The sequence below is a fragment of the Suricata suricatta genome, chromosome 8 (assembly GCF_006229205.1).
Source record: "Suricata suricatta isolate VVHF042 chromosome 8, meerkat_22Aug2017_6uvM2_HiC, whole genome shotgun sequence".
Lineage (NCBI taxonomy): Eukaryota > Metazoa > Chordata > Mammalia > Carnivora > Herpestidae > Suricata > Suricata suricatta.
The window spans coordinates 17,579,636-17,603,512 of record NC_043707.1 but is presented as its reverse complement, the minus strand read 5'-3'; the positions used below and the strand labels follow the sequence as shown (position 1 = coordinate 17,603,512).

At 45.8% G+C, this 23,877-nt stretch overlaps 1 protein-coding gene across 6 annotated transcripts in view; it reads right to left on the bottom strand.

The window, feature by feature from the left end:
* The window catches only part of PRKCB (protein kinase C beta), a 302,187-nt gene that overhangs the window by 48,535 nt on the left and 229,775 nt on the right, over nucleotides 1–23,877 (bottom strand). For all 6 annotated transcript variants that reach the window (XM_029947104.1, XM_029947100.1, XM_029947101.1 and 3 more), the window contains one exon: nucleotides 10,883–11,056. In XM_029947104.1, the coding sequence (XP_029802964.1) occupies nucleotides 10,883–11,056 (174 nt within the window). The remainder of the gene's footprint in view (nucleotides 1–10,882; nucleotides 11,057–23,877) is intronic.

The window sequence follows — 23,877 nt, the reverse complement described above, 5'->3', positions numbered from 1 at the left end:
TCTCTCTCTCTCTCTCTCTCTCAAAAATAAATAAACATTTAAAAAAAGGAAGCTGCATCTTGTGAGCATTTATTATGTGACTTAGCCAATTGTCTTTAAATATTTTGTCTCACTTATCTCTCTAAACAATCCAACAGGACATTATTACTGTGCCCCCCGCCCCTTTTAAAGATGTGAAAGTTCAAGCCCTGAAAAGGTAAGTAACTTGCTGATGGTCAGTCACTCAGTGGTTTAGCGGCAGAGCCAGGATTTGAATCCAGGCAGGTGGGTTCCAGACCTTATCAGGCTGCTTCCTGTGTAAGGTTCTGAGCTAGACGTTGTATGGATGTGTGCGTGTGTCCTCCCCTCTGAGAGCTTCCGGTCCAGGAGGGGTGAGAAAGGACCAAGGGATCCAGCCACACAACAAGACAGAAGCAGGCAGGTCACAAGACAGAGTACAGGTGGATCGATTATTTTTGCAAAGTCAAGGGACTTTCACAGACCAAGACGACTTCATCCTCTCAGCATCTTTACTAAGAGGCAGAGAGGGAGGTAGAGTTATCATTTCTGTTTCTTGGTGTCCTAGGCATATGTGACTTGCAAAAAAGGTCACATACAAGGCAGTGTCAGAATGGAGACAGTCAGTCAGAACTGCCGACACCCAGCCCCTGGGTGGGTTTTTTTTTTTTTTTTGATAGAAAACAAGCCTTAAAAATAGCATCTGTCTTTGCTGCACATTGAAGGGAACCAAAACACTTGCTTTTAAAAATTATTTTTAAAACTAGCAGATGGCATTGGCCACAGAGAGAAAAGTAAGTGAAGGAGAGATTTCACTTGCTTGCTTTCAGCTTGGAAGAACTCAGCTTGCCCCCCAAACTCATTAGTTAGAATCCCAGCATCAAGGAGAGCTCCACTTGTAGATAATGCTGTGTTTTGTGGTTTGTTTCTGCCATGAACCGTATGCGGGAAAATCCTGAGATCCATCATCTTTGAACTGCACTGAGTCTGGAGTCTGGCTTTGGCACACCAGTACATCATATATTAAACAGTGTGGCTGGCATCCTGCTATCCCTCTGTTTCCCGAACAAACACTTAATGATGCCCACCCTAGACCAGGCATTATTCTTCTGCCAGGGAGGCTTCTGGGAATAATCCATGGCGTCTGATGTTAAGGACTCTCCGGATGAGTAGGGAGACAGATAAACTTCTAAATGGCAATGTTTCCCAAAATGTGGTGGGAGATAATTTTAGGTGGGCTGTGGACGCATAAGGCTTTAGCTTTTACAGTTTTGTGTTTATTTTAATGCGTATTTTAGAAGATAGAACTAGGTCTTGAAGCCCCTGATTTTGTGGCTATCATTGCTGAGGGGGACAGAGGAGTGCATAGAGTTACAAAGGACAAAGGAGCAAGGCAAGGCTAGGACCAAATTATGAGGAACTGCATAAGGCCATCAACTTCAAACTCTGGTTGTCTCCCACGTGGGCTCCAAGATTTTACCACATTCATCCGCCTCATCCACTAAAACCTACTTATTTTAAAAATATTTCCATTAAAATATATTTTAGTTTTTTACTTAAACACATTATTTAACAATTTTACAACTTCATACCAAAGTCATAAGTGGAAATTCATTGTCACTGTAAAAAAAACGAAAATGCGTATCTGGAGTCTATCAACGCTATGCTATATCCCATCTGGCTTTGCTCCATGGGTCCCTCAACTGACTTATTTTTAAAACAAATGCAATTTGTCCATGTTCCACCAAGTTCATCTGGTACTCCAAGGTAAGGAACATCCAAATTTGAAAAACACTGCCAGGGGCAATCTTGAGCCAATCTTGAGCAGGGAAGTGAATTTTAGAACCTTCATTGAGCATTTATTTTTGCAAGTCATGTATTAGGTGTTAAAGGGGTAAACAGTGATGGATAGTATACAGGTCTTTCCCTCAGAGAATTCAGAGTCTTCGTGAAAACAGATATGTAACCAACTCGAGCCAGAATCTAAAATAAAACGTGATAAGAGAAATAGCATGACAGGCACGAAGAGGGAGCTATGGGGGCGTCAGCTAACTAAGTGGTCCTCACCCACTGCCTCCAATTCTTACATAATTATCTCCTCCCCACCCCCCACATAGTGCCCTGAGGTCTGACTTTGCTCCCCACTCTTCCGATAAAATCATTCCAAGGCCTCGAAAGATCTTTCTTCTGGTCACATGAAGTGGTTCTCGATTAGGACCCCTTCACTCTACTCTACTCTGTGAAAATTAGAAAGTATGTGTTGGGTAGGAGTCCCCGCCTAATTGTTCAGCTTTCCAGTGAGGACTTGTCACAGCTCAAGACTTCAGCCTTCATCTCTCCAGCTGATGAGTCTTGACTTCTGTTTCCCTCTCCTATCTTTCTCCTGAGCTCCAGTTTGCTCCAGCTGGCTACAGAACGTTTCTATATGGGTGCTCCACTGTCAACTCCAATCAAAAGTGCAGAAAGACAAGCTCTCCATCTTTCTCTTCAACCTAGACAGCCTGCTCAACTTTCAAAGCGCTTCCCCCCAAACTGTCATTGTTATTGTTGTTATTCTTCATTACACACTGCCCTTGTCCCCTGAGCATGCAATGACTTCAGGTAATTTTAAATTTCCCTTCCCCTTTCTCTCTCGCATTCAGTCGGTGAGGAAATCAAACTAAATGTCTGTCTGTCACACTGCATCATGCAAAATGGTTGGAAAGGATTTCTCACATCTGGAGCGGAGTGTAAGTGTAGATCAATGTAAAACAGTGACTGCAAGGCATGTGCTGAATTTATTGGGAGGGAGGAGGCTGGGGTAGGGCAGAGAATTCAAAGAAATCATCATTCTTTCTCCAAGACAGCTGAAAGTGGGATGTGACTGATTCCCACGTGACTGCGGGGATGGCGGGGAGGGACACTTGCCACTTTTAAGAAGAAGCTGTAGACAGAGAGGATCAAACATGTGGGCACTCCAAGAGCATGCGCCATGCTTTCAAGTGAGTTTCAGTAAACATTTGCCTACTGAATGATCCTTAATGATTTTCGTAGCTGGCGGATGAATCGATCCTGTCCGTAGGCTGCTCCTCTTATTGCTGAGACACAGCTGTTCCTCTTGAGAAGCTGTGCAGTGCTGTGGTTGAGAGCCCTGGCTTTAGCATGCGCTAGTTCTGGGTTCAAGTCTCAATTACACCATGTGCACACTCTGAGAGCTTGCATCAGATCCTAAACTTCCCTGCCTTCCTAAATGGGTAATGACAGCTTCTCCTTCAGAGGGCTTGGCAGAGATATTCAGAGGATGCATGTCACATCCATGCAGATTCACAGAGCCTCCCTCAAGTAACCATGTGGTCAAGGACATGTATCACACACATCTTTTCTTTCCTTTGTATTCAATAGCCTTAGAATCCTTCTCAGAATCAAGCAATGGATGCTCTTCTAACTTATTTTTTTTTTCAGCTTTCCAAGCCTTGCTTTTTCACACAGAAAGCAAAGCTCTCGAGGGCTAGGACCATCTCACCTCTTCCTTGGATTTCTATAGACCTTTGGTTACTGAATGAACATGCGAAGGCCACCATTAAGAAGGCAGAAGGAACCAGGCTGTGTCTGTTCCTACCCCCACCCACTTTATATGCCTGAGTTGCATTCCTGAGTCCTCTCCTGCACTGAAGATCCTCAAATGCTTAAGTTGCCTAAAGCCTCAAAATGTGCCAAGCTCTCGTCAGCTTCCTCTCCTTGGAGGCACTCAATGTCGGGTTTGTACACCAGCAGTAGGTTATGTCCTGCTCCAACCTCGTTAGTTTCCTTGCACTCAAAATGGCAACCCCCACTTGAGAGAAGCACCAGTGATCCCTTCCCTGTAGATACAACCCCTTCTTAAAGGTTCCTATTGAGTCAGTAGTAGCCAAGGCCAACTACCAGTGGATTGGGCCAGAAATAACACATCTGACCTACGCTGAACCAATCAGATTCTCCTTCCGAAGAGCACAAATTAGAACCAATCAGATTCTCTTTCCCATGAGTATGAATCAGAACTCAGGGAATTCAGCAGATAGGCAACCTGCAAGGGGCTAGAGAAGCTATGTTGTTACCATGATCAGGGAGAAACAAAGAAAATCAGGAGAAAGAAACAAGAGATCTCTTCTAGAAAGCTTTGAAGTTCCAGTTCTTCATAAGGCTCAGGTACATCTTTGCCTTTGGGTTATTTCCTTCCAATAAAATTCTGTCTCTTTCTCTCTCTCTTTTTTTTTAATGCAATAGTTTGGAGGAGGAGGTTTTCTGTTTCTTGCAACCCAACCATCGCCAACTGAGACTACTGTCAAAGCTTCCTACAGCCACATCCTTCTATCAAACGTACCCCTGAGCACCCCTGACAACCCTGAACAAATCCCAAGTTACCAGGACCCCTCAGACGTTCTCAGTGCTTGAAGGACATGACCTCAGAGGCCAGCTCTACAAGTGGAACCATGGTCATCCCTCTCCTTATCCCTGCTTGCATTCTGGGTTGATGCCCATCCCAGCATGCCTTGCAACTGAGTTCTTGCTGGACCACGACAGCAAATTTGGGGAGGAAGTAACTTCTGTCCTTCAGTGACTCATAAAATCTAATTCTATTTAAAAAAAAAAAAAGAAGTGCATATGTTCAATTGAAAAGAAAACATTTAAAATAGATGTTTTGCTAAGGAGACTTAACTGCCTGTGCCCACTGGCAGTTGGGAAATTGCATCAATGTGCCAGGCTGACAATTGTCCCTGAGAAAAACTGCAAAGGAATGGAGGAAACATAATCCTTTTGTGCCCATGTAGCAAGGCGCCCCTCAAACTCTGCTCCATTGGTGCAGGTTCCTCATTTTATTATTTATTCTGCACACTGTACATCATCTCTTTAAACTCTCACTTTTTATGCTCATTTGAAAGATGGTGAAACCAATATTCAGAGCTGCTAAGTGACTTTCTAGAGGTCACACAGCCAATAACCACAGACCCAGACTTATCTGGCTGAGGTGTTCACACTCATCCCTTTGTACTTCTGGAGCAATTTGCCTAAACCCCAGTTCATCTAATAAGCAATTTTAAAAATTCAACTACTTTCTGATGCTTTTTACATCTCCTTGAGTATTAACTTTGGCCATCAACTCTTTCAAATTGTTTTGTTATAGACATTTCTGAAATAACAAATTAAAAATGAAAACGATTATCCACAGACCCCTCCCTATATCAAGTCAAGGTTTTCATTTGGCTATGCCTCTTTCAGATTCTTTTCCATGTACATATGCAGTTTGAACACGTTTAGAACAATCTCTTAAATAAAATTTAATACCTTTCATTTTCAGTTAACGTTGTGCCATGAATATTTTTCAGAGATTTTTTTAATCCAATTTTTTTGAGAATATACTTCTGATGTAACTTTGCTTCCCCAAGTAAGTTTTTTAAAATTAAATTTGCATCATTCTAAGAATGACAAAAGTTATTTTGCATATCGGTGGGTGTCCTTTTCCCTTTTATCTATTTTGGCCACCTTCAGAATTTTTTTTAAATTTTATTAAGGATCTTTCATTTTCAAAATTCTAAGTCACTAGCAAGAAAAACAGATCGAATTAGCAGCATATTAGACTAGATTTGTCATTTTTTCAAAGTAGCTGATTCATAGAGGAATTCTGGGTCACAAAATACAAAATGACAATTCACTCGGGTTACACTGGCCTCCTCTCTGCTCCTCAAACACTCTGAGCATGTTCCCGCCTCGGGCTCTGACACTCACTCTTCCTTCTTGTCTACAACACTTTGCCTCCAGATATCCACATGCCTCATTCCCTCCCCAGCTCTGGTCTCTGCTCAGATGTCATCCTTATCAGAAAGACTTTTCTTTGATCATCCTATCAAAAATAGCATCTCTCTGACCCAATCCCTCCATCTCTTTCCCCATTATGTTTTGTCGCACTGTTGTCCATTATCTGTCTCCCCCCTTGGAATGTAAATTCCAAAGGAACGGGGGACTTTATCTCTTTTGTCCGCTGATGGAGCCCTCACAAGGATGCAACTGGGTCCCGACACGTTTATTTCAACAAATAAATATTCGCTGACAGGATCAATAAGCATCAGAGCCTCTGAATACTGGCAAGTATGGTCTGACTTTTAGGAGGCTGGCTTTGGAGATACTGCCTGCTTCAGCCCAGCCTGCCTCCTCTCTTCAGCAGCACCAATCAGGAGGTCGGAGACAACACAAATCTAGAAGGTGAGTGGGAGCCAGATGACCGCTTCCCGGGGCCTTCCCCAAAAAGGGCTGTCGCCTTCCTGCTCACCTGTGCCAAGCTACCAATGATGGTTTGCCTCATATACAGGCAGTGCTACCTACATTTTGAAATCATTCCCACCATAAAACCTTTCCAATCATTGCAATATCGTTGCTGGGTGAGTAGGTGACTCTTCTGTAGTGGAAGGAACACCTGAAGGGGCTTTAGGAAACCCGCCACTCACCGGCTGTATAACCAGGCATTTCACCTCTCTGAGGGCTGGTCTTCTCGGCACCTAAATGCGGACAGCACTTGCTTATAGTCACGAGAGAGAAAGTGACTCAGAAACTAGAAAAAGGAACCTGGGGTCAGGATAGCAAGGTTGGGGTTCTGGACTCTTGCAGAACAAACCCCAGTGTCACCACTTACCTACCCTGTGACACTGCATGAGTTATTTAACATCTTGGAGTCTCGGCGTCTTCCTGGATAGAGCAGGGACAGTACCGGTGTCTACCAGGAGAGGCGCCGGAGGCTACAACTCGAGCACCTGCAGAGTGCGGAGCGCCTGCCTGGCCCACGCTGACATGCTCACAACGCCAGTTGCTGGGTTTTGTTGTTGGTAACATCACGGTTAAGGCCACGTGGGCTGCAACTCCACATAATGTGCTAGCAAAAGCCTGGCTCTAAATTCAGTGGGCCTGGGAGCCCGGGCTGTGTCTGGGGAAAACTACCCCCAACATCCTAGATCCTCAGGTCTTCCTCCTGCAAAGTGGGATGACAGGTAATCCCTTCTGCAACGAGGTTTTTCTGTGAAGTGAACGAAACCAACTGTTTGAAAGTCCACATGTGGGAGATGCTTGGATGGAAAGTCAGGTCCACTGCTGAGACGGAAACGCAGAGGAGCACTAGGAGCCTTCACTGAGGAGGGGAGAGGTGAGGGAGCAAGGGGTGGGGCTCGAACCCCTGTGGAAACTACAGACTGGTTGGCTGTTGGCGGCTCTGCCCTAGGGGCATCAGAGGGCCTAGAAATCCAGGGAGTCATGCTCAGCACCCTCAAAAGACCTAACAGTGGGGGCGCCTGGGTGGCTCAGTCGGTTAAGTGTCCAACTTCTGCTCAGGTCATGATCTCACAGCTCATGAGTGCAAGACCTGGGTCAGGCTGACAGCTCAAAGCCTGGAGCCTGCTTCAGATTCTGTGTCTTCCTATCTCTCTGTCCCTCCTCCACTCATGTTTTGTCTCTCTTTGTCTCTCAAAATGAATAAACATTAACAACAACAACAAAAGACCTAACAGTGTCATAGTTAAGTGTAAAGCCCTGTGGAGCCAGGCTGCCTGGGTTCAAATCTTGGCCCTGAAATGTACTTGTTGTGTGGCCTCAGTCCCCTCCTCCTAGAGAGGTGATGACAGGACCCATCCCAAGGTTGTCATGTGGCTTAAGAGTGTTAACCTGTGCCTCACGTTAGTTGGCTTTATTGTGTCTTTGAAGTAAATTTAGTTTATGTAAAACCAAAGTATATGTGATTAAAAAAATTATCCACCGCTAAGGCTGTGAGGGCATTTCCTCAAGCCAAGCACAAGTGTAACATTTACAGTCATATTTCCCCCAAACAGGGCAGCCCTTAGAGACAGCGTAGCTACTTCATCCGATCTGCACCAACAAGATGGCCGATCTGTTCCATCCTTGGCCTTGCTGGATTGGGAGACCGTGAGGTGGCCGCTCACATGGGCCTCCATCCCTACACAAGACCTGAATTCACGAAACTGTGTTCTGAGCACTGTCTCTCTTCCATGACATGTGATGTCTCTTGAAGAGACCCAGGGCCCTGCACAATTTCCAGGTAAACCCCAGCCCTACTGTCTAATGTCAGAGAGCATATTGCAATATGAGTGAGGCAGTGCAGGATGAAAAGCATCGCCTCAAATCCACTCTGCCATCATTTTTAGAGCAGTATCTTACTAACAAAGATACTGCACATTAATGAATTAATGTTAGTCACACATGACTAATACCTCCAATCTCAATGCATTCAACCCAAATTGAAAATGGCACTCTAAGTTGGTCCAACCTCTTGCTTGAGAACAAGATCTCTTTCTTCTTGATCAATTCATCAGACTGAGACCTTTCTTGATCTATTGATGTCAGTGGGTACACCTGGGGACCCACAATGGGAAGTAAGAGCAGATGTAGCATGAAGGAGCCTAGAAGAGGTTTAAGAATCTAGTCTGGTCCTGTCTCTGCCATCTCTTGAATACCTTAAGGACCTAATTCCCTGAAACTCAGGCTTTGGAACTCTCTTCACCACTGTGCCAAAGATGTGAAGTGTTACTCTCTTAATATTTTTCTTTAGAGCAACTCTCTTCTTTTATGTATTTTATTTTAGAAGCAAGTGTTAGTCACCTTTGGAGCATAATCGTGAACCAATTCAGGACAAACTGTCCAATGATAAGAAAGAATCAAGCATTTATGAGCCTTTCCTAGATAAGCTGTGCCAATGGGAACCAGGTCAAGTGAGGCAGGGCAGCCTGCCTTCAAAGAGGCATTCCTACTAGGAAATGAAAAAGAAATGATAGAATTAGGGTACCACCATTAACAGGCCTCGGCACAGAGTGGTTGCCCACATCATAGAGAGACACAGGGTGTTTTGTGCCTTTGAACGAGAGAGCACCTTCTACATTCTTACCAAAACGATCGGACCTGAGTCTGGCTGAGTCTCTAGGCCCGGCTACCAATCTGCAGGAGACACACTGGACAGGGAGACCATGTGCAAGAGCCCCACACCTGTGCGATCAGCAAATCCAGACTGAAAACGCTCTCGGTCAAACAGCCCAGAGTAGATGAAGGAACAGATAAAAGGAAGGGATGGAGAGGAGAAATCACTGTATTAAAAGGCTTAAAAGACACAGCCAGTTTCTAAAAATGGGAAAGATTAAACTATCGTATTAAGAAACGATAAGACTCAAGTGATAAAACTACAAAGACGCACAAGGAAGTCTAGCCATCGCCTGCTGGAAGATGGAGATTAGAACACGAAGAACCTTCCAGAGTAGCTGCCAGAGTTCTGTTTCTCAACCTGGGTGGTGCTTTGAGGAACTTAACCTCATAATAACTCATTACTAAACATCTATTTTGTGTTTTTATATTTGTCTTATAATACCTCAAAAGTTAAAAATTGAGAGACTGTACCATGCCAAAAATAGAAAAAAATCTGTAAAAACACCTATATATATTATTCATATAATATATATATTTTTTTTCTTATATATACACATAAGCAAAACAATGACTTAGAAACTGGTGTTTGCCGAGGCTTAGAACCCAAACCAGCTACTCTGTGTTAAAAAGAGGGTACCGGTGTTTGGGCACCCAATGGAAACATTCCTCTTTGAGCCATTCAGAAGAACTTAGAACGAACTAAAAGGGGAATGTAATTTTAAATCTATACACCAGCTGAAGTCACCCTTCCTACCCAGGGCCACTTTGCACAGGGGTACATGCGCCCCACTTTGGCAAATACAGTAAGTGACAGAGCCGGGATCTGAACCGAGGTCCCTCTGACCCCAAAATATATATCAAGAGACTTCTTTGAACAGGGAAGGAGCCAAGTTCCAGTTCTGCCTTTCACACAGGGCGGTTCTAAGTCCAGTGTGCAGTCTACACTGAGAAAACCCACCCCAAACCCAATTTTGGATCGTTCTGGGCTGGGAGTGTTGAATCTAATGTAGCAGAGCACAGGACTTGGTGATGTTGGAGATGAGAGGAAGTCTCAAGCTTTAAATTATATGCAATATACGATCTCATCTCACATAGGAGGTGGGCTCTAAAATTAGCATGCATAGTAAGAGCTGCATAGAATTGAAATAATCTTAAAGAATCCCTTAAAGCATCTTGAACTCTTTGGGCCACTGGCCCTTTAGAAGCCCCAAAGGCAAGAATTAGCTTTGTACCTTTCTGCATTTGGGCTCTGGCCACCCCCTCCTTAGCCAATGAAGCCAGGGTCTAATTTGAACGGGGAGACGGTAAGAGGTTACTTAAAGGGATGGCCCTTGCTCTCACAGACAGACGTGGAATCAGTTAATAGCAAATAGTGCACAAATGTCCCCTTCTTTTCTTGGGAGCCACAGATTTGTGCTCACTAGCCCCTGCCTAGGACACTGTGCCCCCTGCTCCGGAAGTCTCCCAAAGGCTGTGTTTTCAGGCAATCCCTCCCTCAAGGAGGGAGAATATTCCTCTGCAACTGGCAGAATATACCTGAGCATTCATTTGGAAGCTCTGGGAGTGCTGACTATAACCATCTAAACCCACACCCGGTGGCCCTTCCCAACTCATTCCCTTCTCTAAGCTCTGCTGTAACATCTTATATTGGGAGACCAAAAGTTCTCAGCTCCTGTCCTCAAGTCACCTCTTGCTGTCTGAGAAAGATCCTGCTCCATTGGTCATTAAACCAATTGCCTGAGTTCTTTTATCTTCATTGAACAGCCTCTGCCTAGGGGGAGAGCTTCTCAGTGGCAACCTCAGAAACTCTCAGCAGCTTCCCCTGGGCACAACAGCCTTCCATGTCCAGAACGGAAAGGGTCCGGGTGTCTCTTTGGGGCGCGTGCTGCTGGGACGGCTCTGGCCAAAGCCCGGAGAAGCCCTAGAGGTGGAACGGCCAGGCCCCCGGAGAAGTTACCATGGTCTGGAAGCAGGAGTGGAGCTGGGTCAGGAATGGCGGCTTTCCAGGCAGGGCCAGCACCCGCTTCTCCACCATCGTGCATTCCACATCATCATCTTGGATCACCACGTCCTTTTTCAGAATCTTCACGGCATAGAGCTCGTCCGTGCCTTTCCGCTCTGAGAGCATGACCTGGGAAAGAGAGGAAGCCTGTCAGGGTGGTTGGAAGGGCCCAGAAAGCCACGGGCAGCCGATATTCATTCAAACCCACTCCAAGCTCTGCCCAGATGTCCTCTACACACCGAAACAATGGATAAAGTTTTCTGCAGACCTCACACTTTGAATGGCTAAACCCAATCAGTCGGGAGGGTTCCAACAGCAACAAGAAAGTATCGATCTCTTTGGGATATGTATCGATGCCCAGCCAACAGGGCTAGAGTGTAAACCTCATGAGGGAAAGTATCTTTGCTGGTTTGGTTCATTGCAGTCACCCAAGAGCCTGGAATAGTGCCTGGTACATAGTAGAGGTTCAGTAAATATTTGTTGAATGAGGGAATGAGCAGATTCCAGATAAAACTGAATTTGGAGCACCTGTTCTCTTGTTCACTCAATTATTTAATATTCACCAAGAGCCTGCTAAGCACTGGGAATATAGCAATAAAGAAGCAGACATGTTCTCTGCCCCTGCAGCCCAGAGGAAGAAAGACTTCTGATATTAATTACAGGGATGATTAGTGTAATATTTTAACACCCTCTCCTGTTGTCCTGGGGCTTCCTTCCATGCAGCTGTGGTCACCAACCCAGCATGTTAATCAGTGTGGCCCAGGACACATCATTATTCTCACTGGTTGTGACTATGCCAGATGCCACAGTGGGTACCATTTTCAAGAAGCCTCTTAGAAGAAGCACAGGGAGGTACTACCTTGCAGGAGACCTGATGGGGCCTGAGGGCTTCTGGGAAGGCTTCCTGGAGGAAGAGGCAATCAGACTGCCATAAGCATCTATTGCACACACTGTGTCACCACTACATTTGTGAGCACTTATCAATGTGTCAGTTTTCATTTGTTATTACTCCTTACTTTGCAGAACCCCGTTTTACAGGAAAGTAAGGCTCATGGAGGGTAAGATGCCTTCACACAGCAAATTCAGTCAGAGACAGGGACAGAATTTGAACTCAGGTCTAACTGACTCTGAAGTCTCTGCCTTTAAACACTTGACTTGCTCAGAGCTCCAGAAGAATCTTCAAGGTACTTAGGTGGCTGGGTAATTAAAATGTTCACACCTGACTCAGCTGGAGGACCAGAAAATGCAACAGAGCCCCAAGGCCAGAGGAAGGGATGCCTAAAAGGCTCTTCGAGGCAGGAGGGCAGCTAGGCATACTCCGTTGAGCTCTTATCTTAATGGTAAATTAGAGTCTAACTGCATGGAAGCTTCCACGCTGAGCCCACTGGCTCACAGAGGCCCCATTTCCTGCTCTCACCATCTCCTTTCTCATCACAGCCTGGGGTGGCCATGGGTGCCACAGACCCAGGAATTTAGAGCACTTCGCAAGAAAGGTCACGGCACACACTGCCACTACCAGAGGACCTTTGTCAGCCTCTCCCCTCCAGCCCCACCAGAGAGATGAAGGCTGCCAAGCTGAGCAGGTACTACCTGCTGGGCATCTACTTGGTCCCCACGCAGACCCGCCAGCCCATGTGGCAGAGTGGGGCTCAAAGCGCTGGGCCACGTGTCTTCAGTTTGTTTTCCATCTTCCCTGTCCTCTCCCTGGTCCCCAAGGGCCATTTTCCCCTCCCCAGTCCTCACTACAGCAGAAACAATGCCTCCAGGAAGCCAGTGTTCAAAGACGTAGAGAGTCAGGTGGAGACCAAGTTATTCTGCTCCCAGGTTCCAGAGAAGACTGGGGAAGGGACAAGTGCAGGGAGGTGGTAGGGACGTGACTTGGCCTAGAGACAAATGGGTAGAGGAGGCTGAAGGTGGAAAGAAGAACCTTTAGCTGAGAAGACCCCTGAGTCCAGTAGAAGGGGGCTCAGTAGTGAGCTGGTTTCAAGTGTGGACAACCCCACTGACCTGTCACCACTGGTCAAGGCACCATCTAACAATCCCTTTCTTGACTGTCCAAGACACAGGGAAGGGCCCTGGATACCCTGAATGTAGATGCAGTCATGACTGGACATCCCAGCCCCCTGGCAGGAGAAGCAGGACAGATGGCTGAGATTTCCCCATGCACCAGGGGTTGGGGTGGGGAACCAGTTGTTTCCATTATCCCCACTTTACAGATAAACTAACTGAGGCTCAGAGAGAGATTAACCTACTAGAGCTAACAATTGCTTTAAAATTGCTGCTCTGACCATGCTACTCAAATGCATACAATCCTTCAGTGATTCCAGCAAGCCAGACAATTCCTGCAGCCTTCTTCTACACTCTTCCACTGCCCAGAAAATCAGTGATTAAGCTCAGATGTCACCTCCTCAAACCCTCAGGGTTGCACTCAGACCAAATAGGTTACTCCCTCCGCTGGAGCACCAGGACCTTTTTTTGTATCTACGTCAGTCACTTTAGCACAAGTTTCCCAAACTTCAATCAATCATTCGTGTGCCTTTTCCACATCTTTTCCTATCACCTAAACTGGTATTTGCTCTGTATCTTAACAACCTAGTCCCATTTTTACTTAACTAAATTTATCTGAAAAAGGAAACTGTATCACCACTATTAATGGCAAGCCAGTATCACCAGCCATAAATGGAAATAAGCATAAAAATAAATAAAAGCAAAGCAGTGCTAGGATATTCTAGCTAGCTATTGCTGGCTGCTGAAGGTTCCAAACCAGCCCCTGCGTTTTCTCCTTGTTAAAGGGAAAAATGATGTTAGCAAGTGTTAGAGAACTATTAGCAGCATATTGTCATCAACTGAGATTCTCTTGTTTAAGTAATGAGAAAGACTGAAAGAAAACATAAAGAGAGAATAACTCTATCATGATGCGGTTTAATTTTATTTGATATCACTTCTATGTACCAACTAAAAAAAATCTCAAGCACTAAACTAAAATCACCTTGTAAATCATTAATGCTATGTGCTTCACACCTCAGAAAGTACTGTGGCATTTGTAGGAATCATTTTTTTAAGTCAGTCAACAGGGATATGTATGGATTCTGGTGCCTTGCCCTGTCTACAAGGGGAGAAGGAAGAATCAACCGATACCAGATAGCATCTCTAACATCGTGTGAGCGGTATTCAAACGAGCCAAGGTCGGGAAGTCCCTCTGTATTGGCTGGAGGAAAGTGGGAATGACGCACATGAAACACTAGTAATAACGGAGATACAGAACTGAATCAAATTATAGAGCAGGGTCAGCAAACTTTGCCTGTGAAGGGGCGAACAATAAATATTGTAGTCACCATATCAACCAATCAACTCCACCACTGTAGTGGAAAAGCAGGCACAGACTACACACAAATGCATTGGTGTGGCTATGTTCCAATAACAGTTTTTGTATGAAACTAAGTGATGGCTAAATGTCCATGGGTAGATGAATGGATGAATGGATAAAGAAAATGTTGTGTATGTGTGTATGCACGCACACAGTGGAATATCACTCAGCCACAAAAAAATAATGAGATCTTACCAAGTGTGACCACGTGGATGGGCCTAGAGGGTATTGTGCTAAGTAAAATTAGTCAGATAAAGAAAGACAAATACCATGGGATTCACTCATATGAGGAATCTAAAAACCAAAACAAACACACAAAGCAGAAACAGACCCATAAACACAGAGGACAAACTGGTGGTTTCCAGAGGGGAAGGGGTTGGGGGATGGGCGAAATAGGTGAAGGAGATTAAGACGTACAAACTTCCAGCCATAAGATGAGTAAGTCATGGGGATGAAAAGTACCACACAGGGAACACAGTCAACAATATTGTAGTAACGTTTTACAGAGATGGATGGTAACGTCATGCTAAGTATAGCATGGTGCATACAGTTGTCAAATCACAATGTTGCACACCTAAAACAAACAGAATATTGTGTGTCAACTATACTTCAATATAAGTAAGTAAATAAATAAATACATGCATAAGTGGCAATGGGCCAGGTATCAGATGTTTCTAGAACATGTGTTTCAAGAAAGATCAGGAAAAATAAATGTGACCACATATTCACATTGGCAGTTCAATTTGGAAGTGAATCTTGGCATGCCTTTCAATTCTTCTGCCTCTTTATGAGAAGAACCTTCTGGTTGGGCAGTGGACCCATCTGGCCACAGCTGATTGGATTAGAGGTAGCTACTGACCCAAGCTGAGCCAATCAGTTTCTCTTTCTCCAAAGAATTTTGAATAGGCTACTGGGAGAAGTCAGTCCTGGGCCCCTGAATGGAGATGCACACAGAGCTGCCTAGATTGGTCCTTTTCTACCACATACAGGCAAAGAAAAAACTGATATGTGATGGGGGCAGGTGGGGGAGGGGCTAAGAAGGTCCGAGAATGAGAAGAAGGCTTGCTTTCTAGTTCCTGGTTCCAGTTTCTCATGGGGCTTGGCTGTTTCCCATAGGAAACCTCCATGTCCCTCCAATAAAGTTACCATTTTTATTTATATCAGTTGGAACAGATTTCCAGTACTTAGGGATCCTGTAAGACAAAAGTATTTGGGTGGCTCAGATTCTTAATAAAAACTAAAATTTCAGGAATCCAAATTGCAACAGGTTGGTGTGCAGCCCAAACCAAGGCAAATTCCATTCTCTATAAAAGATGGTGCCTCCTGCTTCTTGGGGGGTAGGGGGGGGTCTTGTTTTACGACCCAGATCCTGAGCACCAGAAGCTCTGGGCTGCGGCCTGTGGTCAGCATTTTAACAAGTGTCTCTCGTGCCTGTGATTCTAATCACTAAATCTGTTGATCTGTGGAACTCTGAGGTACTCTCAAAATTGATTCATTTAATACGGTGGTCAGGAGGTATCCACAGGGAAAATGTACATGTTCCTAACAGCTTCTTCTCAGCAGTCATTAACAGAAGGAAATTTTTCTTTGTTCCTTAATATTCTCATCAAGCTTTCTTTTTCAACAGGAATTTCTCCGGCCCCTCTTGGCAGCCTTTTGAGAGTTTTCCTCACGTCTTAAAGGAAGTGATTTTCCGCGGTGCTTATGAAGATTTGATACTCCTCAATCAAGAGGCAGAGTCTATGCCCTTGAGCCTGGGCAGGCCTTTGCGACTGCCTCAATTAACAGGACAATGGCAGTGCCCCCCACCATGACTTCTGAGCAGTGACTTCTCAATTTCTCTTGGGACACCTGCCTTTGGAGCCCTGGTGCCACCATGCTAGTGAGGCCAAGGAATGAGACCACCTGGGGAAGCCTCGGGACTTCGTGCCGGCCAGTCCCAGGTGCTCCAGCCTCCACAGAGTCCCAGGTCCAGCCACTGCAGGAGAGACATCTCCCGGAACCACAATCAACCAGCGAGCATTTCCAATTCACAATCCCTGGTGCATGGAAACCATGGGAGATAAGAGTATGTGGTTGGTGGAGTTTGGGGATGATTCCTCACGCAGCGATAGATGACTAGAACAGAGTCCTCTAAGTTCATACATGCATTGATATAACCCAATGTTGCCAGGTGGGGTCCTGGTAACCTTGGTTTGTTTAATTCTTGGGTTTGGATATATGTATTCTTTTCTATCACTTTTATTATTTTACTTTATCTTACTTTTTATAATGTTTATTTATTTTTGAGAGAGAGAGAGCAGGGGAGAGGCACAGATAGTGAGGGAGACAGATGATCCAAATCAGGCTCTGGCTGACAGCAGAGAGCCTGATGCAGGGCTCAGGCTCCCAAACCCTGAGAACATGACCTGAGCCCAAGTCAGTCTCAACTGACTGAGCCACCCAGGTACCCCTCAATCGATTTTATTTTTAAAAGGCTTCAATTAAGAGATGCAACAGAGATGGAATTCATTCTGCCTTCCAAATGTGTCATCTTTTCTAGTCTTATCCAGGGCTTGGAAGGCTGGCCAATTAATCTATTCATTCAGTAAACATTATGTGTCTAGGATGCATGGAGCACAGAGATAGGCACTGGGGATGCAGAGTGACAAGCTCACGAGGCCGTCCTCCTGCACAAATAATTACCTAATTCAGTCATGATTAAACCTCAGCAACAGAGGCGCATGGCGCTTCATCACTGTTTATAGTGAGGACCTACCTTGATCTCAGGTCAGTGAAAGATGCTCGAGGGAAATGGTAACAAAGTGCAAACCTAAAAGATCAGCAGAGCTAGCAAAGCATATTCCAGAAGGCATATTCCAGGCAGAGGGAAGAGAACTGTGCTCGCTTATGATTAAACTATCCGAATCTATAAACCTTCTCCTAGAATTACTGTCGGAAGTGAGCACTCAAGCTCTAGAATGCAGATCCTGGATTTTGGTTCCCAGGTTTCTGTCCAGGCAGCAAACAGTCATCTGTAGTAGCACGGGAGAGATGCAGTCAACAGAGCATCGAGGAGGCTGGACCCACAAATGCGAGAATGGTACAGGGTTTGCACCAGGAAGAGGGAGGGGGCTGCTGGAGGTGGGGTCAGCATAGGCGGGGTGGGAGGGGGCGGGTTCTTATGGGTTGGTAAAGATAACCGTTCCCATTTCTTGCTTACACTGCCCATGGTTTCCTTTAATCTCCATTGGAATGTGCAATGGGTACTTCTACTACCCCAGGTTACCAACAAGGAAGCAAGGGCTTGGGAAGAGAAGTAACTTGTCCAAAGTCTCTCCACTAGGATGTGAAACTTCCTACAGCCTCTGTCTCCAAAACCCATGCACTTAACCATATTCTACCTGATTCCCTGGACCTCGAGCACCAAGTGTCCTGCTGTGGGAAATTATTCAAATTATTTACTGCAAGTTATCACAGGAGGGTTTCAAATTCAGCTCCAGATCTCAGCCCTGTTTCTCTTTTTCCTACCTACCCCATTGGTGGAGGCTGGGGACCTTATGGGGTAATTCATGGCTACAGACAGAATCATCATTTCTTCCTCTGTTTCTCATACCGCCATTGACAAACCATTTACTTGGCAAGATGGGTTTGGTCTGAGTTGGTGCCACAATCATGCACCCAGCTTCCTCCATCCACAAGCTCTCTCAGGGATTCTGTGCCAGGCACAATGCTAGGTATTGGTGATGTGCCCATGGATAGGATGAGCGTGGTCATACTTCCAAGCATTAAGTGGCCCAGGAAGATCTTCCTTCCTCTCCTTGTGCCCTGATGCACTGGCATGAGAGAGGAAAATGACAGAGAAATAGCCGTTGCCATGGCCACAGTGATGGCCAGGTTCTAAAATGTTCCTTTAATGGAAACGATCTTTTGCTTTTCATTAATTGCCTCATGAAGTTTCTGGAGCCTCTACTTCAGTTAATACCAACATAGAGGGCATGGGCTGTTTGTTCAGCTGTCCGTCCAGCTCCAGGGTGAGGATTCCAAACAGATTGGAAGGATGTGTTGAAGTGACGCTCTTATCAAACTCCAAGCCACATCTGTTACCCAAGAATCTTCTGGGAGAGATGTGATAAATAACAATGCTCCAGTGGCAGCAGATAAAACATGGGAAAGTAGCCCAGGGACTCCTGGCTGGAAAGTTTGTTGTGATGAACTTTACTAGTGAATCCAAATGGCAGGATGTACCTGGAATCTTGGCCTTTGGCCACGGGATGGTGTTACATAATGGTTAGGGCATAGGGTTCAGAGTTATGGGGCCTGATACCTGTCCAAGTTCCACCACACATTAGCTGCATGACCTTGGGAAATTCACTGAACTTTTCCTCCTCTGGAAATATGGGACATCAACAATACTTAGCAGTTGATGGTAATGAGGCAACTTTATGGGACACAGTGAGCAAAGTGTACGCCTTAGCTCAACACCGTGCTGGGAAAACGATGAGGGCTTAATACCCGGCGGTTGTCCATTTTTTTAGGGCTGCCATAGCAAAGAACCAGAAACTGGGTAGCTCAACACCACAGGATTTTATTCTCTCACAGTTCTGGAGGCCAGAAGCCCAGAATCAAGGTGTTGGCAGAGATGCTTCCTTCCAGAAGCTTCCTTTGAGATTCTCACGGAGAATCTGTTCCATGCCTCTCTCCTGGTTTTCAGGGGTTGCCAACAATCTTTGGCTTACAGACACATCACTCCAATCTCTGCTTGTTTTCACACGGCATTCTTTCCTGTGCCCCTGTGTCTGTGTCTAAATTTGCTCTCCTTCTAAGGACACCAGTCATTGCATTAGGGTCCACCATATTTGAACTTGATGGCATCTGCAAAGACCCTTTGTCCAAATAAGGTCACGTGCATAGGGGTCAGTAGTTAGGACTTGAACTATATTTTGGGGGGAGACAATTCCACCCACTACAGTGGTTATCATCAACTTCATCTTTTTCAGAGAATGACCGAGGGGCTTGATCATGAACCTTGCCCACCAGCACCAATGTCTACTTCTCAACCAGCTAAGGAGATTTGCCCTGTGGGACTGTGGGTCCATGTGTTTACCAACATGAGAGGGCAGGCATGTAGAGTCAGGGCCCCAAGACCCTGCTCCCCATTCTCCCAGCTTCATGGGACATCTGCCAAAAGCATAAAGCCAAACTGAGTCTCTCAACTCCTCTTGCTTATGCCCCTCATCCAAGGCATCAACAAGTTTTGTCAGCTCTACATTCAAAAGGTATGTCCTCTCCAACCTCCTTCCTGACCTAAGCCACCATGCTCCTGAGTCTGGTCTCCTGAAATTGTCTTCTAATTATTCCTTGCTGCCCCCACCCCACTCGTTCCCAACCAACACACATACTGTTCTCCACATACTCCAGTGATGCTATAAAACGTAGTGGGTCCATGCTCACTCTGCCTTCCTCCAGTCTTCCTCTCCCTGCTGCCCTTACAACTCTCCCCCCACCCCGATATGCTCTCAAGTTTATTCCCTGATCTCCTTACAGAGGTCCTCCCTGACCACCTTCTCTAAATTGTTTTTTTTAAATTTTTTAATGATTATTTATCTTTGAGAGAGAAACAGAGCATAAGTGGGGGAGGGGCAGAGAGCGAGAGAGATACAGAATCCGAACCAGGCTCTGGGCTCCGAGCTGTCCACACAGAGAAGATGTGGGGCTCGAACTCATGAACTGAGAGATCATGACCTGAGCTGAAGTCAGACACTTCACCCACTGAGCCATCCAGGCTGCTGCTGACCACCCTCTCTAAAGTTATAGCCCAGTATGTTACTCCTCATTCCCTTCCCTTACTTTGTTTGTCTTCACAGCACTCACCACATCTGGCATTAGAGTTCTCTCTCTGTGTCTTCTGCCCTCCCTAGATGAAAGCTCTCTGAGAGCAGTTATTTCGTTGACTTGTTCACTGTTGTACCCCCAATATCTAGGAACATTCAAGGAATATTCATTGGATAAATGAATGGGAAAAATCTGTGTGGGAGGAAAGTAGCTTAAAAAGATAAAAATCCTAGATCTGGGTCACTGGGGATCTCCAGTGACTTAGGTCTAAGCATTGTTTAATTTATATATGCCTATATCTAACTTATATTTCACAAAGAACTTGAGGTAGCATTCAAGATTATATAACATAAACAAGTAGATTTTATGACATTTAAATTATACTTCAATAAGGGTGGTTAAAAGCATGATACATTATATAGTAAGTGTGTATATTCTCTCTCTCTCTCTCTCTCTCTCTCTCTCTCTCTTCCTCCCTCCCTCAGGTTTCTGAAGGCCAAAGCAACCAGAGACACATAAAACCTAACAAAAATTCCTATTTCCTTTAAGGAAAATCATTTTTTGAAGAGAAGAATAAGTTTTCCCTAGAACTTAGGTCTCAAATAAATGTTTCGCATGGATCTTGAACATGTAGTGCTATAGTGGATGATCTTCTTAACATCCCTACAACAGGAGAGGGTGAGGAGGGGAGAGGAGGAGGAGGGGGAGGAAGGGGAGCAAGAGGGAAGAGGAGGAGGGGGGGAAGAAAGCGAGGGGAGGAGGAGGAGGAGGAGGAGAGACCAAACATCAAGCATTGTTGGAACCCAAGCTCAACTAACATGCTGGGATTGGGGAAAGATTCGAACTTGAACTCAAGTGGTACAGCCCAAAAGAGAAAGATGGAGACAGACTTGAGCTCCCAGGGTCCCCGAACTCCAGTCTGGGAGAAGAGGATAGATCAGTAAGGTGCCCGCACTGAGGCTGGCATGGGTCGGAGAGAGAAGCAAGTTAAAGGCTGGTGTGTACGCTACAGGCTCACTGCAGACCCCTGGCCCCTCCTCTCCCACGCCCACCTCAGGGAGCCAGTGGGCTCTGGGGGGAGGTCCTGGGTGCTGGTCTCCTGCAAGGCATGCATCCTCCCCTATTTTAGGGTTCCATCTTTTCAGGGGTTCCCCTGCTCTCTGGGCTGTCTCTTGTGGGCTGCACCCAGCCCAGCAGAGGCCAGCAGAGGCAATTCAGATGAGCTCAGCTCTAAGTCGGAAGGCAGACACTGCCCCTCCCCTCCCCACCCTTTGCTGGGGTCTGCCTCGCAGGCTTGCACCAAGCTCTCGTGTTTCTCCAGGACGCACATTAGAATTCTCTGTCGAGCTTCCAGAAGCTGATGCCTGGGCCACAGTCCAGACCAATTAAATCAGAATCTTCTAAATATTGGGGGCCTTCTTGTGCCAGGCCTGGTCTGCCCGGGGGAGGACGCGGTGGTGGTTTGGCAGGCCATCAGGACGGTGCTGTAATCAGGGGCTGAAGCACTGGGCAAACACGGTCCATCTGCGCCTCTCGAGGTGCTCACCCACTCAGAAGGAGGATTTTGAGAGAAATTTGGGTGCAGCTGAGTTACACAATGAAGGTTAGCTCCAGCATCCTCATCTTCTAACATGACAGGGACTCTGACAAGCTCTTTGAGGTAAGAATGCAACTGTGATACCAACGGAGTCTGCAGGGCTGGAAGTTTTGCATCTAATTAGAATTGTAAAATCACAGTGGTACTAGTTCAGCTCTGTAATCATGAATTTAAAGCCTGACTTGGTCATGTGCTTGCTGTGTGAGTGTGGGTGAATTACTCAACCTCTCTGAGTCTCAGTTCCCTCGCCCATGAAAGGGCCATAATGATAGCTCGTCTCTCACAGAGCTATTGGGAGAGCAAGTGACATAACGCAGGTAACACTTGGTGCTCAGCACACAGCAAACCACATTGTTAAAGTGAAAGCAGAGTCAGAGAGAATAAAAGGGAGGTTCCAAGTCCCTCTGTGGGTAGTGTGGTTCTCTCTCACTTTCTGCAGAAGAGACAAATAGAAAGGCAGAGGGCGCGCCAAAACCATAGACGAACATTCCTGCAAAATCAATTTCCCAGGAGACATAATATAAAGTCTGAATGAAAGCCAGGTCCTACATTCTGAGCTTAGAGATGGGGCAGGCACAAGCCCTACCCTGGAGGTTAAGAGGACCCTTGGGGAGGTGAACGCTTCTTCGGGACAGGGCTTTCCTACGGGATCAGCAGACCCTCTGTCATCTCCTAAAATTGTGAATGGGGGAGGGATGATATGCCTCTTTTCCAGACCCTCACAGATTGGTCTATGGTGGCACGCAGATATGCCAAAGTCCTCCCTCGGACTGGGCCAGGGAGAAAGACTTGGCTCAAGCCACTAAACCCTTGGTACCAGAGGCCTGGAGTGTGGAGCAGATCCGTTCTAAGCAAGCAATCTTAGAGCATGCTGGATGTGGGAGTAAAATGTAGACAAGAGTCCATCAATCCATGGGACCACAAGGATGACTCCATGGCATAAGGCATGTGAAGAGCTTAACAGACAGAACAAAAGGCATCATGTTCATCATAGCCAGTGAACTGTTAGCCTTGGAGGCTTTCACGACCTTCAACTTTCACTGGACATGACGATGTCGTAATACACGCTAGGTTATCTTGGTGGCCTTCAGTTTGAGTCTCCAATGTGTATTCTTATCATTCGAACTTCGGATCAAATTTTCTAAACACATATGTCCACACATACTGTGTGTTTAAATTTTATTTTTAATGGTGGTCACATGTTACAAATGCCTTTGCCTCTAGCTGCTAACAGGAAGTTAACAGTGTAGAAATGATTTCTGGCAACTGGGGAGACTTGCTAATTGAAGAAGTACTTCAGGAAAAATGGAGAAGTGATACATGGGGAAAAGATGTTAATTGGGAGTTAATAGTATGGATCTGGGTAGGACCTGTGGGTACAATCCTCAAGCTGGACGGGCAAAAAATAAAAACGGCAGCCCTCAACATGCAGATCTACTCTGGTGATACAACTTGGTTATTTCATGATTTATTATGTAAGGCTTTCCGTATTTAAAATAAAGTCTCTTTATATGGTTACATATGTATGATTCCAACTATATGACATTCTGGAAAAGGCAAAACCATGGAGACAGTGAAAAGATCAGCGGTTGCTAGGGGGTTGGGGGGTGGGAGGGATGAACAGGCAGAACGCAGAGGATGTTTAGGGCAGTGAAACTATTCTGTATGGTACTATAATGGTGGATACATGTCATTATACGTTCATCCAAACCCACAGAATGTATAATGCAAAGGGTGAAACCTAACGGAAACTGTGGACTTTGGGTAAAAATGGTGTGTCAACACAGACCCATCAATGGTAATGAATGCACCACTCTAGGGGGGACATTGGTAATGGGGGAGATTAGCCAAAATTTCAGATTGGAGGTCGGGTTAACAGGTGTTAGGATTTAAGCCTTTTAAAAGGATGCCATGTGCCACCTCAGGTTTAATCAAGTTTAACTATTGCCCACTAGCAGAGAGAGCCGGAGGAAGTGTGAAAGGAAGTTTAGAATGGAGGTACTTTTAGCCCAGTCATCTCTGGGCTTGCTATTGTTAAGCAAATGTCACTACTCCGAGGAAGGAATGACTCACAGCCAATGCTGGCGGGGGGGGGGGGGGGGGGGGGGGGGGGGGGGGGGGGGGGGGGGGGGGGGGGGGGGGGGGGGGGGGGGGGGGGGGGGGGGGGGGGGG